Consider the following 18354-nt stretch of genomic DNA (forward strand, 5'->3'; position numbering starts at 1 on the left):
ATCAATGTCACTACACACCATACCATGGCCACTTGGAATTTCATAATGATAGTGAGGATGTAGCTCAAATCCTCCCGCTCCAAAAGCACAGGTCCTACTTCTTGAGTTAAAGGAGACTTTCCATTAATGGCTAGCAGTACGGAGCCTATGGCATACAGTTGAGCAATTCTAATTATAGTCCATAGAGGATACATACACAGTACTCAGCTCATTACATGATTATAACCAATGCCTCTTTCTTAGTTGTACTGTCCCTGATTTTAGGGTCAGTTTTTCAAATTTCCTCCTAAATTGCACCCACAGGGTTTGTCCCTACGTCTGCAGAACCCACCACTTTTGTGCCCGCGCTCCTTGACCCTGCCTGACCATTTGCACTCGTACCTCACATTTACCTCTGTCAAGTCCTCATTTATGCCATCAGTTCTGCCAGCCTGTGCTAGTACAGGGTTTATGGGCACGGCAGAGATGGGCACAAATAAGCAAAGCAGGCAGAGGCAGGTTTGGGAGGCTCTTTCTCAGTCCTCGCTGCCCGCCCTCTTCAGGACAGGGTGGCATTAGTCTGGAAAACCCTCGTGCACTCCTCTTTCTATCTCCCCCTAGCAGCCTCCTTCCTCGCTCCTTGCCTTGCAGCCTCCTCCATCAGATCCCTGGCAGCCCCCTCCATCACCCTCCTCCTCCTCCACTCCTGGGAGCCTCCCTCCCACTCCCTCAGCCGCCCAGGTACCCTCTTGCCCTGAGACCCTTCTCCCCCTCAGGCGGCTGCATCCTCCCCCTCAGAGCCCCTCCCCCTCTCCCTGCCCCCGCAGCAGCCTTTTCAGGTTCCCATGGCAACCTCCCCCTCCCTCATACCCCGCCTCGCCTCCATTCATGCCCAAGAAGCCACGCCCCCTCCTCTGTCACGTGACCAAGGCCCCAGGCGTGTCCCCCACCCGGGCTTTCCCGGCCGCTTCCGGGTGGGTGCGGGGCTCCGCGGCGGCGGTCCTGAGGCGGAGGGGGAAGGCGGCCGTCAACATGGCGGCGCGCAGAGCGGGCAGCGCCTGAGCCCGGCTCCCGGCCCCTATCCCCCCGGCCCGGCCATGGAGAGCGAGGAGGAGCAGCACATGACCACGCTGCTGTGCATGGGCTTCTCGGACGCGGCCGCCATCCGCAGGGCCCTGCGCCTGGCCAAGAACGACATCAACGAGGCCGTGGCGCTGCTCACCAACGAGCGGCCCGGCCTGCACTACGGCGGCTACGAGCCCATGGACAGCGGGCAGGGCCAGCCGGGGCAGGGCGGACACGGCTCGCCGGCGGGCGGGCAGGGCTCCCGCGGAGGGGACGGAGACGGCGGCGGGGGGAGCGGCGGAGGCGGCGGCGGCGGCTTCGATCCACCTCCCGCTTACCATGAGGTGGTGGAGACCGAGGTGAGGCGCGGGGGGCTGCCTGGGACGGGGCCCCTCACAGCTGCCTTCGCTCCCGGGCGCTGAGAGGTGTCAGCCGGTGCCGGGCTGCACCTAACGGGCCGGCCGGTGTCTCCTTATCCCCGGGTTAACGGGCTGATCCCGGCCCGGGAGGGTGGGATAGCGACCCTCTTAGCCCAGCCCGTCCTCTCTGTTCCGCTCCCACCGCTCGCCTGGCAACATGTTCGGCCACCTCCCACCCAGCCCCAGTGCAAACAATACCTGGCAGGGGGCCCAGCATCTTGGTTGTAAGGGTGCCGGTCTCTAACTCCACCCGACCTGGATGACTGGGCTACTGGGCCAAAGGCATCGGGGAGTTAGTAGGTTTCCACTGCTGCGTTGGGGCGGCTCCAAAACTCAGTGGGTGCACGGGTGAGTGCTGCTCTCGCTGCTGGCAGAGCACAAACTGATGGTGGCTTTAGCTTCTCCCACAATATGGATCCTGTTGTAGATCGCCCCCAAAATGGAGCGGCTCTATCCTTGGCATGTGGTAGCCCGTTTCAGCCATCATCAGCTCAATTAATTCAAGGTATCGCTGCCTCCCCCCCCCCCCCCCCCCCACACACACTAAAAGCATAGGATAGAATTTTTCTCCTGTTTGGTGACTGTGGAGAAAATGTGCTGTATCGATTTATTTCAGTTTCTAGAAAGTGAAGTGTTTGCCATTGGCTCTAGGTATTTTAGGAACATAGTATTATCTGGCTTTGCCAGGATTTTTTTTTTCTTTGCCTCATTGCATCAGCCAGGTGGCTCTACACTGTAATGTTCTTTTATTATTATTTTATTATTTGGTTAAAAGAGGAAAAAAAGAAAAAATACAGTGTGATTACCTTGATTTACTTCGCACAAATCAAAACAGAGTTGGGTTTGTTACTGGATGCTAGGTTAATACAGATAGAAGTAATGGAAATAAGAATAAATGATAACTTAAAAGATGGTGAACTGAAATAAAAATGCCTTAAAATATTGATTTTTTTTTCAAACTTTATAATTTAAACTTATCTGTATTTCAGAATAGCTTTTTGATAAAAGTACTGAAGAATATTGTCCCTTCACAACTTTGCCTCTTCCTACTGGTCTGCTTTTGTCTCTTCTCTCATCTCTCCTCTGCTCTGTCAGTTATGTCAGCCTTATTGTCAACCCTTATGCCAGCTTCTCATGCAAACCTCTTCATGCCTCCTGTGCTGCTTCTCATGTGTGGGTGCCTTCTCTGACCTTATGTGTAAAGCCATTACCCTTTCTTCCCTCAAATCTGAATTCAAAACTCACCTTTCCCATGATGCCTTTAAGAAATGAGGCAATTAATGTCTAGGTTGTTGAATATAGGGGGATGGCTGGTGCTTATCTGTATTTTTAAATGTTGCTGTGTGTGTGTGTATATATATATGTGTATACCCTACTTTACTGTACCCCTACTTTCACTGCATCACTTTACTTAGGCAGACCTTAGGCACATGAATAGTCCTATTGAACTCAATGGATTAAATCTTCAGCAGATGTGCTATGATGTACACCAGTGGAGGATCTAGCCTGATGGATTATCTTACATGCATAACGTTACTCATGTGGAGATGTCTGCAAGATCAGAACCATATATTGTTTGAATCAACAAAGTTACAATGGTTAAAACAAAAACTGGTTTTTAGTGTTTCTTGGAGAGGCTGGTGGGGGGCGGGTATCATGATCCCAATATGTGTAATCTGTTGTCAGTAAGCAGTTTATGACCAAGAAGAAGGGATATTTAATATTTTTAATTTCAAATAAACATGTATAGTTACACATGAGATAAGAAGATGCTTTTTTCAATATGATATTTAAAGGGACACTGTCCATTTAAACATTACATTTCTTTTTTTTTAACCTATTGTTACAAATGATATCTAAGATTATGATACTACCTCTGAAAGAATAGAGGGGGAAATTCCTTTGTATATTTGATGCTTTGTGTATAGTGAACTTCACTGTTTCCTTTTCATAGTAAAATATTTCCCTTTTAGTGGTAGTGTTACAGAAACTAGGGAAACAAAAACAAAATACAGAAAATATGACAAATTGCAGAGGGTTAGGAGCATTTGAGTACAATTTCAGCAATAGGATCCATACAGATGCAAGGGTTCTTCCACACTGACAGATCTGATTACAAGATTGAGAGCCTAATTTTTTGTAATGTGAAAGTCTTACTTACAGGAATAGTTTAGAGAACAAAATTAGATGTTTTTGTATTGCATTGTTACAGTTCTTCACTTATTCCAATTTTTCCTCTTTAAGGTATGAGGTATGACCTGCTATTCTATTTTGTGTTTATTTTTTTAAATTGTAATCTGGAGCATTCCTATGTATATACTTATATGAGGAGACTACTATAATAGATACCTTCTGAAGCAGAGCTTCAAGATATACAATCGGTTAAAGAGACGCAGGCCACTCAGAAATGTTTGTTTGCAACATAAGATGCTCTTTCTCTTACTAATGCTAGCTTACATTATTAAAAACTAATACATTTTAAAATCCAGTTTACATTTTAATTTAATTGTTTGTTTCTCATCATGGACAATGAAAATTAATCTCAAGTTCTTAATGTTGCAGTGTTCAGGGAAATTGCTTGAGGGGGGCTGGTTATGTTCTATAAAAGCTTGTTTTTACAAAATTAAAAATTTGGCCAAATACATGTTGATCCTTTTTCTGGTTTCCTTATAGTAATTTTAGATGCCCCCTTTGTGCTTCAGATGAGTTGTTTCTGGGATAATTTTAATGAGGTTTTAAATAAGGTCGTTCTCTTGAGTATCCATGAAACTTTCCAGAGAAAAATATTTCCACAGTATTTGGATATTCCTAGAAACACCTATCTATTATGTTTGTTGTGATTACTAGAGTTGCATGTTAAGCACTTGTATTCAGTTTTGATAAATAAGGTGATGGAATTTAGAATAGTCATATAATTCACTTGCTGATTATGATGCATGCCATGATGACGGGTTATATTATTGCTGAATTCCCTACCCTGAGCTACCAAAAAAGTCTGTTCAACCATCATCAACTCCATTAATCTTGGAGATATATCAGGGGGAGCCTGCTTGCTTGCTGCTTTATTTGCCTGTGTGGGCATGGAGTCCATTAAATTTAAGGCTTTAAAAAATAAAATAAAATAAATTGACATCTTGGAGACCTTTCTGAACTCTTAATTCCCCTTATACTGTCCTGTTCTTTGAGGCCCCATGGGACTGGGGCTTTTGAGCCTGAGGCTTGCAAGAAGAGATAGTGTCTGTATATTGGTGGCTCTGGGGTTGTGGGATCTGTTCTTTTTAGAACTTTATGGTAACAACTTAAGACCCCTTTAGAAATAAATGTTAAATCCTTTTTTTTTTTTTTTTTTTTTTTTATTTCAGAAGGTGTTTTAGTATGGCATGTTTCTTATTTTTCAGACATCAAGGTTTATTCTCTTGAGTTACAAATTATAAACTTTGATTCAATGGTTAAAATGCCTAAGCTGCTTGTAAATAGATGCTACGTACATTTAATAATAAAGTCAGCGATAATGTACACTGTAATTGCATAAATAATATACTTGTTAATTTGTATTTACATTGCACATCTTAAGGATATGCAGTCTAAGGCTAGACAAAGCCAAAGGATGAGAATCTAAAAGGTGGAGTGTTCAGATAAAATCCCATGAAAACACAGGAAAGGAAGAATTTAATCAGGAAGGTAATATCTTGATCAGGAATACCGTGCAGTACATTAATAAGTGTTGTAATTAATAATATCTCTTGGGCCTTGCTCCCTGAAACTCACCCATTCACCACAAAGCTTAAACCAAGAGTCTATCTACCTGTGCCCACCTTCAGTGAATGGATTAAACATTTGTTATGTGGGGAGAAGAGCTAAGGAACTTTCTCATCCTTTGATCGTAGTAAGGATTGTGGCTGTTATATTGTTACCATCCTCCTCAAAATGGATCAAAATAAAAATTCTCCTGTGAAGGCAGAAACTGATCTTAAAGAGAGAATTTGGTGGTGAGGAAAATTTAGAGGGCTGGGAGCTCATTATATAACTTAAACCCTGCAGTATGACAGAGTAGTAACTTGCTGTGTGCTTCACTCATACTAGTTGCACTTGCTGATCTGCAATTTTATGTGTTAGTTTCATTTCCTAACTTTACAATTAAAAAGAATCCGGAATTCATGTTAGTTTTTCAGGTTTTTTAAACAGGAATTTCCTTGGTGCTCACTCCCTAGTATCTGACTAGTTCACATACCTGAGATGTTACTGCATTTTTCAGCTGTCAATCTAATTAACAGTGATGGCAGGGAAACTGAAACTGTGATCCAGTGTCTGATTCTTGCTGTAGTCCTGAACCAGTGTCACTGCACACCAAGAGCCAGTAGTACAAAGTTTGATAGGCTTCATCGGGATAAAGGTGTGTACCTTCTATTTTTGTGAATCTGGTTGTTAGTTTTGACCTGTATCAGAGGTCTGCTGCTCTCTTCCCCCCCCCCCCCCATCTTATTTTCTCCACTGACTGACACTTGTCTGGAGTACTGAGCAGGGCAGAGCTGAGGCCCTTGCTCAGTATCGACTTCACGGGTACTGCAAAATGGGATCCTCCAGCTTGGGGAGTACTGAGCAGGCCTTGCAATTCTTGAGCCTGGCCAACCCTTGAGACGGGATAGCCAATATAAAGTTCTGAAATGTATGAGATATGAAAAGACAGCAAGTTTTCTGTTCAGCATTTACTTCTGGCATATAATGCTGTTGAAAAGTCAATGAACACAAATTATAGTAATAGTATTCAGCATACACTAGCGTATTTCTGCTGTTTCTGTTGAACTTCATGTTAGCATTTTAAGACTTGCCAGAAAGTATGCACAGTAGAGTAAATATGATATTGCCTCTCTCTCTCTCTCTCTCTCTCTCTCTCTCTCTCTCTCTCTCTCTCTCTCTCTGTGTTAAATCTATTTCTAGATTATCACTTCACAAGTGGCACACAGTGCAGGAGTGTTATGCTTTTTTTTCTCTAGATGGTATGTTTCAATATAGTTCATGAATCTGTGGATGGAATTTATTGTTTACTACAAGATGTTTTTCTCTAGACAGAACTGTGGTGGTCTGGTGAATTACATTGTATCAGTGTGTTTGCCTTACAAAAGTTACCATTTTTTGTAATACAAAATGGTAGAGCTTCAGGCATGATACAGGTTAGAGAACGGGTTTGTATTCCACATTTTTATTTGGAGTTCTGTTGCCTCTGTATAATTCCTACTGTCGGTGTAAATAGATTTATAAATGATTGAGTGCTTTACGTAGTGGTGACTGTGAAGGAAAGTGTGTCCATTATGCAGTCGCTAATGTACGCAGAAACTTGGATGTTAGAATCTGTTACGTTGAGTGAGGGAGAATGTTGGCCAGAACAGAGGTTCGTTCACCTTTTTGCCTTTTGAAGATGACATGACACTGGATAGGTGTTGAATGCTGGAAGATAACATGAAGGATACCAGATCAGCTGCCCCCTCCTTCCCCCCCAAGTACTGCAGTGTCAGCCTGGGAGGGGATCCCTAATCATGGTGTGAAAACTGAATGCCACATCCACTAGCCCAGTGGTTCTCAACCTGGGTACGCATATCCCTGGGGGTACACAGAGGTCTTCCAGGGGTTACTCAACTCATTTAGATCAGTGTTTCTCAACGTAGGGTTTGCAGCCCCTAGGGAGGTCACGGGATGGGTTAGGGGATTGCAAGTGCAGGGCCGGCATTACGGGGTGGCAAGCAGGGCAATTGCCCAGGGCCCCAGAAAGCTAAGTTACATGCTTCAGCCCTGCTGTGTGTGGGTCAAGCTTCAAACAAGGCTTACAAGTGAAAAACAGGCTGAAGTATCACACTGAAATGTAAGTACAATGTTTATATTTAAATTGATTTATTTTATAATTATATGGTAAAAATTAGAACAATTTTTCAGTATTAGTGCGCTATGACACCTTTGTATATTTGTCTGATTTTGTAAGCAAGTAGTTTTTAAGTGAGGTGAAACTTGGGGTATGTAAGACAAATCAGACTCTGAAAGGGGTACAGTAGTCTGGAAAGGTTGAGAACCACTGCACTAGCCCAGAAGTAAGGCTGCTAACACTAAGCCATCCTGGCACACTGAATATTTTGTATTCATGGACATATTTTGTATGTCATGGTTGAGGAAAAAGGGAAAAATTATAAATTCCTCTTTGTATGTAGACTAAAACTTGAACTATACAGCAAGCTAGTTTATTTACTTAGTGAACTAACTTTTAACTAAATTTCATTGCAAATAGGTGAGGCCTATCGATTACAGTCAATCTTGTTGGCATCTTCATGCCCATCTCACCAAGAAAAATAAAAATTGAATGTCAAAATTCAAAGAAATGCAAAAAAAAAAAGTTTGATTATTTTTGCAACTCTTCTAAAACATAATTAAGTAGCACAGTAGGGTTTCAGTTGCCCCAAAAGGTCCTCCCTGTATAAGGCAAAACACCTTGGACCAGCTAAGTTGTACCTGCTTATACAAGTCTTGATTAGGCCCTGTTTGCATAACATAAATTGAATGCATATCAGATTTACTCCAACCAGCAGACAAATTGATTTGGAAAAAATATAGAATTCTGTACACCACATTCTTTAAACAACATGTTGGATTTTAAATTAAGCTGTTTTTACAAGAAGTATGAAGTGTTTACTCTTTTCATATATCTCTTGCTGGCCACAATAGAAGCATGTTGTACATGCTTGTGAATGAATGATGAAGATGAATGTCAATTTTTTAGCAAGTATCAAAGGGGTAGCCGTGTTAGTCTGGATCTGTAAAAAGCGACAGAGTCCTGTGGCACCTTATAGACTAACAGACGTGGGGCTCTAAGAGTATGTTGATTTGTTTATTTGTTGATTTTTTTTAGCAGTAAATCTACATACTTTCTCTTCAGAGAGTGGTATCAGAAAGCGAGCAAAATGTATACAGTACTTCTGTCGTGAGATTGACTTATACAGTAACTCCTCACTTAAGCTTATGCTCCCAATACTTCTGTTAGTCTCAAAGGTGCCACAGGACCCTCTGTTGCTTTTTACAGATTCAGACTAAAACGGTTACCCCTCTAATACTCCTCACTTAAAGTCGTCTTTGTTAACGTTGTTTCGTTGTTAGGTTGCTGATCAATTAGAGAACATGCTCGTTTAAAGTTGCGCAATGCTCCCTTATAACGTCGTTTGGCAGCCGCCTGCTTTGTCCACTGCTTGCAGGAAGAGCAGCCCGTTGGAGCTAGCTGGTGGGGGCTTGGAACCAGGGTGGACCGGCAGCCCTCCTATCAGCTCCCCGTTCCCCTAAGTTCCCTGTACGGCAGCCGCCCGGCAGGCTATCAATTGCCGGCAGTTCAGCTGTCCCACTGCCTTGTGCTGCTCCTACCCTCTGCCTTGGAGCTGTTCCCTGGAGCCTCCTGCTTGCTGTCTGTGTGGTGGGGGCGGGGGGGGAATGTGGGGCTAATGTCAGGGTGTCCTCCTCCCCCTTGCTCCTGCACCCCGCTTACCCCATCTCCATAGAGTGTGGGGGGGACACAACAGGGCTCAGGACGGAGGGAGCTTCCTGGCAGCAGCTTCTGTCTCAACTTGCTGATCTACTTAAAAAGTGTACTTAGAGTGGGGTCAGCATACTTAAAGGGGCAATGCGCATCTCTTTCACACGTGTGTGTCTCTCTGTCTGCCATGCTGTCTCCTCTCCCTCCATTCGTGCTGTCTTGTAGAGTGTGAGGCTACATTAACAACAATGGGTTAACCCTTGAGGACTCAGCAGGTTGCTAGTTCATCATTTAGCAGTAAGGCATTCCCAGGGAAATATCCCACCCTCTGACTTCACCACCTCAACCAAGCTTCACAATCATCATTGCTGCGTACCAGTATTAAATTGTTTGTTTAAAATGTATAGTGTGTGTGTGTGTGTGTGTGTGTATGTCTTTTGTCTGGTGGAAAAAAATTCCCTGGAACCTAACCCCCCCATTTACATTAGTTCTTATGGATTCGCTTAACATTGTTTTGCTTAAAGTCACATTTTTCAGGAACATAACTACAACGTTAAGTGAGGAGTTACTGTTTTTCACTTGGAGAGAAGGAAAGGAAGAAAGCAAGAAAACCCAAGAAGTCTGCTTGCCATAAATGCTTCCTTAAATTTGAGCATTCACTGAGCCATATAGGAAAAACTCGTCTCCCTTTATGGCCCAGTATTGAGTATCTAGTATGATAAAGCCTCCCCAGTGAAAAATCCCGTCATACTTAAAAGCAGAAGTGCAATATCTTTTTCAGCGTGATTGGCTTTTGTTGAATATGCAGGATCCTACTGAACCAGCTTCCCTTTATCCCTACTATTGCAAAGTGAAATGTGTAGTTAGATTTTAAATGTTGTTTTACAGTGATATCTTGCCTGGGAGGGAGAGGCTCAAAATGGACCAGTCCCACCAGTGTGCAGAGACCAGATGCAGGGATTCTGTAGCTAGGAGCAGCAAGGGTCTTGGTAGGCAAGCCAGGAGAATGCTGGAAGCATGACCAGAGAGTCCACAAATTCTGTGAGATCCCATAAGAAACCATGACTGATATTAAACTCCTGGAATGTAGTAGCAACCATGCAGGTTATAATGGTTGTAGTATCTCCCTTTGGATATTCTCTTACTCTTTTAAATGGTTTCTAACAATCATTACTGTGACCTTCTTGTTAAAGTGTGACTAATAGATTGTATGCCTCCTAGCTATCCCTGACTCACTTTAAATATGTCCTTTCTTCGTCAATTTGTGATGTATGAGTTTTGGTTCCACTTTCTACCATATTGCACAAGGATATGGTTGTACTATAGACTCATCCAAGATTGTTTTCAAAGGTAGTTTTATGTTCTAGGTGCAATTCCATCATTCTGCCAACATTCTTCCCATGTTCTACCTCATAGAAAAGAGGCTTTGTAAGGGAAATGGCCCAGTAACCTTTGTGAACAGTGTGCTAGCAGCAGTTTTTCACAAGCTATACTGCATGTATCTCAAAACTGAGTTGCAATTATGAGGTGCGAGTCGTTTCTGTGTTTAACGGTAATGTGACTCAGGACGTTTGGATTCTGTTCCTGGCTCTGCCACAGATTTACTGTATGACTTTGGGCATAGTTCTCTGCGCTTTGGTTTCCCTCTGTCAAATGAAAATAACGATACTTGTCCACCACATAAGTGTACTGTGAGCATTAAGGCTTTTAAAGTCCTTTGACATCCTTGCATAGAGGGAGTTAATAGGTTTGCAAAGAATAATTCTTTTGTCATGTGTGACAAATGTGTTAAATTTAACCCCGTGATCTTGCTGTGCATTTCAGACAGTCCTGTTTATTGCACATATTGATTTTTGAGCTATGCAACATGAAGATCTTTGCATGGTATTCTGGAAGTTTTTACAATGTGTTTTACATAAGAATTGGCCTTGTAAAATAATTAAGCAATCAAATAAAGCATTGTGGTGGATGCTGTCATTAAAATCCTGTCTAGCTGCCATGTGGCTATCAAGTGGCATTAGAAATTTTAACACACTTGCATTTCTAAAGACTACTGAGGAAGCTAGAGGACATCTTTCTCGGCTTTGCCTATTTAAATTTTTCAACGCTTTTTTTAAAGTAACTTGACATATCTTTCACTATTTATGAATCTTGATGGGTCAAGAGTAGAGACAGATACCAAGAAACTACTTGAAGAGGGGAGTACTGGATGAGAATTTGACTCATAGTTAAAAGAACAGGAGTACTTGTGGCACCTTAGAGACTAACAAATTTATTAGAGCATAAGCTTTCGTGGGCTACAACCCACTTCTTGCTTTGTATTTCAGAAGGCTTGCAAATTGCTTGGCATGTAATCTGTAGTGTATTGAAGTAGTTACCTCATAAAAATTAATACTTTTAAATTACTAGGCTGACTGACTCAGGACACATGTTATAGAGGTGATGTTTGTAGTCAGTGCAGATGAGGTCGACTTGCCTTGTATACAGGCAGCTTCTCAGCTGGGCAGGAAGTCTCTTTGATATAACATTCTCTAGGTGCATTTTCTGGTCATCTTCCCAGTCTAAAGCACTATTCTGTGGCAGCTGTTTAATAAGGAAGTGAAATACTGAAGGAAAATGGGGATAAAAACAAATTGCCAGTGTTAGAAGTTAATTCCAGCAGATCATTAGGAATGCTTTTGGATTAACAAACAGTAGCTCTTTGTAAGAAGAGGGCTGGGAGGGCAAAGGAAGTGCTTATTTCTTTCTAACCCTTATTTTCAGAAGCACTTGGGTATGTTAAATTTGCAATAGGAATAGTTTTCAATATGTATGGTTCTGCCACACTCTGAGCCAAATTCAGAGGAGTCTGGGGTAGTCTGAATTTACCTTGCTTCTTCAGCTCCTCCACTTGTCTTATTTACACAAATGCAGACTCCCTTTCTACTTGCACATGCTTCACTAATGTGAAGTTTACACCTCCTTACTCATTGTCTCTGTATGTGGCCTTTGGAGTTTAAGGGAGCCTAGCATGGTGTAGTTCCCAGGCTGTGGGAGTAGAAGGTAAGGAGTGTTGTGGTTGGGGAAAAAGAGCAGCTAACAGAAGTGTGTAAGAAGATGAGTTAAAGAAAGCCACCCCCTACTTAAATTTACATTTATCGTAGCTCCTTGCTGTGTAAGTTTTGCCATTAGATTCCTTTTACACTCCTACATTAGTAAGTGGGTGTAAGCAGGATTAATATCTGAATTAAGCTCCATGTATGGAGGCTTAGAACTGACATGATATATTCTTGTTCTCTTCATAGCAAGCAGAATTAGGCACTTGCTGATTTTCATAAGCAAGGTGGCCTAGTGGCTAGTGCTACATACTGAGATTTAAGAGAAATGTCAATTTTGTTTTCCTTACTGATTTATTGTGATCACCCTAATTTAATACTTCGTTTAGAATCCTAAAAATCTTTCCCTACTGACTTATTTTGTCATTGGGCAAACATTTTTATATCTCTAGTCATCTTGCAGCACTGTGAGGTCAATACCTAGTGTCCTGGCAGAAGCAAATAATACTACTGATTTTGCTTTTTTAAGTCGGGAAATCTGTCATTCATTAAGGCACAATATTTAATTCCTACTAAAGATTGTTAGTTGGAGTTCTGGCAAGCAGTATGTTTGTGTATGATCACTCCAAAATGTTTATAATTATTTACTCCTCAGCATCAGCGCAATGACTAGAGTCTAGTCACTGGACTATAGAATTGCAGCTATGAATGTGGAATATACCTGTGCACAACTCTGTTTAAAATATTTTTTGTCATAGTATTTAAAACATTTTCACCTTCAGATTTGTTTTTACATGTACATGGCATATACATAGCCACAGAAGAAGCTTACAGTATCAATGGCATTCCTTGTGATGGCTTTATTTTCCCCTTTCCTAGACTAATGCTAGTTACCTAACTTTAAAAATGAGGCCAAAACATGTTTGCAATAGGTGCTATTTCACCTCCTGATCTGTCATGGTTTCCAGACCGTATGATGGTTACACTAAAGCAGTGGTTCTCAACATGTTTACCATTGTGGGCCGCATAAGCAGCTCTCTGTGTTGTTTGGGCCATATCCACACAATATATATACTACCTGTATGGACCTGAGGATGTCACAGGGGCTGCAGCTGTATGCTGATTGGGCTGCAGGTTGAGAACTACTGGACTAAAGGGATCAATATTGCCCTTCCTTAAGCCACATGTCCCCCAGAAAATCAAATGTGTGCAAACCATAGGCTTAGGATCCCATTATTTGTTTTCAGCTATAGCCCTACTAATATTTGGGCACTGTGCTGGACTCTTTGAACATCTAGTCAGCTGAGCAGGGGAACACTGAATGTTAACGTCACACCATTACCCTGGAAACCAGGAATTGCAGTTCCAGCAGTACTCTTATAAAATTTTAATTAAATAAGTTTAATTTCTAGACTGGCTTTGGGCTAAGAGGATTTCTTCTTGGAAGTGTGCATAGCATTCCTGTATCCAGTCTTATACAGTACACTGGTTTTGTTTTTGTAGCTTGCAGTTTTGAGTGAAGGAAATAGGTTCATCTTTTTAGATTTTTCCATCGGGCCTCATTATTAATAGTTATTAGGGATTGTAACAAAGAAGGTTAAGCCCACTGATAGATCCATGGTAACATTACTGTTAGTCTAAAGTAGGCTCAGAGCCTACATCTTGCTCTGTGTGTGTACACTGAGTTAGAGGTTTGATGGGAGCATATTTAAATTCACCTGTAAAAAGAATCCCAGTTAGCTTCAGCTAGGTGGAGCTAACCCTAAGACTTATCTCTTGTGAACTGAAAAGCAATCCTCCCATACAAGTGCTACTAAATGTGAATTGCTTCCCATACTATGCTGCAAGCTATATTTACATTTGTGTGAAATAGCACAAATTTGAGCTAAAGGAGTTGACTTTCTGTAGAAATTAGATAAATCATCCAAATGCTTAAGCAGTCTAGGACTTTTTTGGTATCACTTTGGTAGCAGAACAGCAATAAAGTAGAACCTTCCTGAGTTTGCTAATCAGTGCACTTCATAATTTTCACACATGAAGCAGTCTCCCTCCTTTACCAAGATTTAATAGCAAAGTGCTGTAGTGACTTCTGCATATATATGGTTAGAATAATTAAGTTTTAGCAAGACAGAACACTTATCTAAATATTATGAAGTATTATCAATAATTAAAGGTAGACTGCACTCTCAAAATAAATGAACACCACATTTATAGTACATTTTGCCATGTACCATACTTACTAACTGGTAAAATTCTGTAAATCACAATGGGTCTCTGTCACTGACTCTCACTAATGAAGTTCTGCAAAGTTTAGTTTTGATTCTCTTAAGATTAGAAATGGACGCCAAGTTTGCTGTGAGCAGTATGGATTAGGTGAATTTAGGGTAATGTTGGGAGTCAAAAATCTTTGGTTCTGTTCCCAGATCTGCCACTTGTGTGACTTTGGGGAAATCACTTAACCGCTGTGCTGATGTTCACCAGTTTATAAAATGAATAGAAGACTAACATTACATCTCACTTTATAAGGTAGACCAAGTGTTTTGAGATATTTGGTTGAAATCACTGTATAACATGCAAAGAAGTGACTCTGGGTGGTTGATTTAAAAAAAAAAAATCAGCTTTCAGCAGCTGCCATAATAGATCCTAGACACACAGTCCATCTTCCTTTTTAAAGATGGATTTGTAAAGCTTTTTTAAAAAATTGAGATCCCAGACAGGCTGCAGAACATACATGCTGTCTTAAATATGAAAATTCCTCTGGACAGCTAACTAGAAGAGGAACTGGAACTGTCATGTCTCAATTTCAGGATTCATTTCTCTCTCCTAGGTTGAGAGACCTCAAACATTACAGATCAGAGAGCAGAGATAAATGCTCCCTGTTTTTATGAGTATCTGATGTAGTGCTTTCATCCTGCTTTCATCTCAGCATCTTGAAGCATTTTGCAAATACTCATGAATCGTGCCTCAACACACTGGGGTAGAGAAGTACCATTGCCATTTTATGGCTGAGGAAACTGAAGCACCAGGAAGCTGTGACTTAGCCATTGTCACTGAGCCATGCCTATGGAAGAGCTGGAAGCAGGTTCCATATTCCTTGGCTCCTCATCCTGTGCTGCTTAAGCACTAGGACTGTTATTCCAAACATGTTACTTACTGATCTTCAGTGTGAGTTGTGTTTACATATAGGCACCGATTGAAATCACTGGAGAAGTCTCTGAAACAACAAATTGAGGCACTTAGATCTGTTTTCTTGGCAGTGAGACATTCCCTTCATATTGTAAAAGCTACAGATTTATTAGCAGGGACTAGTGAGACTTTTAGATTGACCTCTAGTATTCATCCCAGATCCTGAAAGGTTCTGGCCCCCCATTGCTTATTGAAAGAAATGTGACTCCATCTCTGTTTCTATTTTATGAACTTCATTAAAAGTCTTAAAGTAAAATTAAGAAAACATCACCAGAATTAAGTTGCTATTAATACTAAATTACACCAAGAATAAAATACTTTAACTGTTAAATCAGAATTAAATTAACAAATCAAATCGTAATTTAAATCTTAGTATTGGATAACTGTTAAATTATCCATTTAATGCCAAAAATATATAATACTTTTAAATTCTAAGAGGGAGTTGAGGAAGGTGGCTGTCTGTTTGATTATAAATCATAACTAGAGAATTTTGCCAAAGTCAATTAAAACTGCAATTGGCCTCAGTAAATAGTGTAATACTGAAGCATGCATGCATAGTGCATTTCTGCAGGATATCTGGCTCTCGCATCTGCTATTAAACCTTCATTTTCAAGAGCACTACACTAATTCTTTTTTTTAAAGTTGAATAATAAACCATTTGAATTAGTATCCACGGATGATATTAACAAGAAGCAGTCATGCATTTCTAGGGGAGTTACTACCCATTTCAGGTTTGATATCTTCTTGTGGCAGGGTTTTAGCAGAAGAAAAACTCAGCTATATTTTCTCCAGTCAAAGGAGCATGACAAGGGATGCTTTCCCTTTCCCAAAAATGATGGCTTTAAGTTATTAAGTCAACCTTCTAACCACCGATCATCACCATTTCCTTGTATAAATGGCATTCCTTTCCCTATACTTTAGTGCAGGTAAGTGGCTGTCCCCCTCAGAAATACAGCAGATTGTTGGTGGAATTGTATTTAACATCTCCTCTCTCATTTCCTCAGTGGTACTGACTTAAGTGATCACCTTCTGTTGTACAGTTTTTAATCTCTTAGGGGAAGGAAGCATAAACGGTCAGTACTGCTGAAAGATAATAGTGACACACACAATGGACAGCTGAAGTCCTTTAACATGTTCAATGTCGGTAGTAGCAGTTGAGCATCCATGCCAGTTTAAGAATAAGGACTGGTCTACACCTGAAACTTAGGTCGACCTAGCTAAATCGCTCAGGGGTGTGAAAAATTCACACACCCCCCGAGTGACATAGTTAAGCTGACCTAAGCCCCAAAATAGACGCTTCTAGATCGACAGAAGAATTTTTCCATTGACCTAGATACCACCTCTTGGGAGAGTGGATTTACTACAGCGACGGAAAAACCCCTTTCGTTGCGGTAGCAAGTGTCTACAGTTATGCTGCTGTAGTGTAGACGTACCGTTAGCCTCTCCTAAAACTGCCAACAAGATGCAAACTTATGCCAGTAGTGGATTTATTTTTTTAAAAAACAATGATGCTTATCTACTAAGAAATGGACTGAGTCCACAACTCACTTCACATAAACCAGTCACTAAAAGGTTGTTTTCAGTCACTACAAGCCTGGGTAGGAGTCAGATTGGTGACCTAGGTGTCAGTGGCACATGAGTGCAGAACCTATCTGAGTTATTTTTCTTTTTTACTGGACTAATAATTATCCTATCTTGTACTAGAAAAAGATGACTCGTTTTAATAAATGTACAATCTTTTTTCTGGTCTACATGAAATGAGTTGTGATTTCAGTCCCTTTCCTAGTAGATAGGTGGCTGTGGTAGCACCCCGCTAGCAGTGTTTGAAGAGGCCAAATCTTAAACTGGTGTGGAGCTTCAACTGTACTACTTACATTGTATGTTTTAGGGCAGTGACTCTCAACCTTTCTAGACTACTGTACCCCTTGCAGGTGTCTGATTTGCCTTGTGTACCCCAAGTTTTACCTTACTTAAAAACTACTTGCTTACACAATCAGATATAAAAATACAACAGTGACACAGCACACTATTACTGAAAAATTGCTTACTTTCTCATTTTTACCATATCACCTTGATCAATCGGTCCTTCAGCCCTCATATAGATTGCACCGATCACAATACGCCTTCCATTTTTCTCATATCCTGGCCTTCCTTTTTCATGTGCGGCCATGTCTTTTCACGATAAAATCTTCCCATCTCTTTGGAGGTCGGCCAAGTGGTCGTTTCAGTTCCTGTGGGTACCACTCGGCGACAGCTGCAGTCCATCGATAGTCAGTGAGCCTCGCTATATGCGCGGCCCATCGCATTTTACTATGCATGCTCTCAACAACAATGTCCTGCGCTCCACTCTACTGTCCCAAGTAATGGCTAAACCTCTGAGCAAGGGTTTCCCAGCGGTCTTGGCTTCCAGCTCTTATCATTTCGATTGTCAGTCCATCTTTACTTGGGGCTTTTCTTTCCTTCATTTGGTGAACTGCATGTCGAACTTTGCTGACAAGGATTGGGAGTACATGCTCGTTGGTCTGTTGAAATGTTGGTACTGGGACATTTATCTGAGACGCGAAGAGTTCGGTGTAGAAATCTTTGCAGACCGCTTCCATCACTGTATTGTCAATTACTGGTTTTCCGTCCCTGTTCTTCAGCGCCATTATTGTACCATATAATTATAAAATCAATTAGAATATAAATATTGTACTTACATTTCAGTGTACAGTACAGGGATGGCCAAACTTACTGACCCTTTGGGCCGCCCATGACAATCTTCAGAAGTTCAAGAGCCAGGGCGCACCTGCTGCCCCGAAACCCGTCCACTTCCCCGCCCCACTGCCAGAGGTGATGCATGGGGGGAGGCACATAGGGTCATGGTTCCGTCCCCCCCACCCGCCCCAATTTTTGCCAGGATTTGCTGGCTCTGCTCGGTCACATGGTGCCGCCGGGACCCCTCTCTGCACAGCAGCTGCTGGGAGCTGTGGCCATGGGAAGAGAGCGGCAAACAGCTGGGAGCTGCAGAGAGAGCTGCTGCCTCTCCCCATGGAGCTAAAGCAGTGGCCCCTCCCTGCAGCTCCCAGCTGTTAGTTCTGCATGGAGGCAGCAGCAAACACCTGGAAGTTGCAGGGAGGGGCTGCTGAAGGTAAGGGGGGGACGTGCCTGGGTGTGTGTGTGTGTG

General features: G+C 41.9%; 1 protein-coding gene across 1 annotated transcript in view; it reads left to right on the plus strand.

Moving 5' to 3' along the window:
- Positions 1-999: 999 nt before the first annotated feature.
- Positions 1000-18354, plus strand: part of LOC113406537 (ubiquitin carboxyl-terminal hydrolase 24) — a 109061-nt gene continuing 91706 nt past the window's right edge. The window contains exon 1 of the mRNA XM_026651810.1: positions 1000-1403. Coding sequence (XP_026507595.1) covers positions 1077-1403 — 327 coding nt within the window. The 5' untranslated portion in view covers positions 1000-1076. The remainder of the gene's footprint in view (positions 1404-18354) is intronic.

Source organism: Terrapene carolina, unplaced genomic scaffold (assembly GCF_002925995.2).
Source record: "Terrapene carolina triunguis isolate 2854851 unplaced genomic scaffold, T_m_triunguis-2.0 Scaffold103, whole genome shotgun sequence".
NCBI lineage: Eukaryota > Metazoa > Chordata > Testudines > Emydidae > Terrapene > Terrapene triunguis.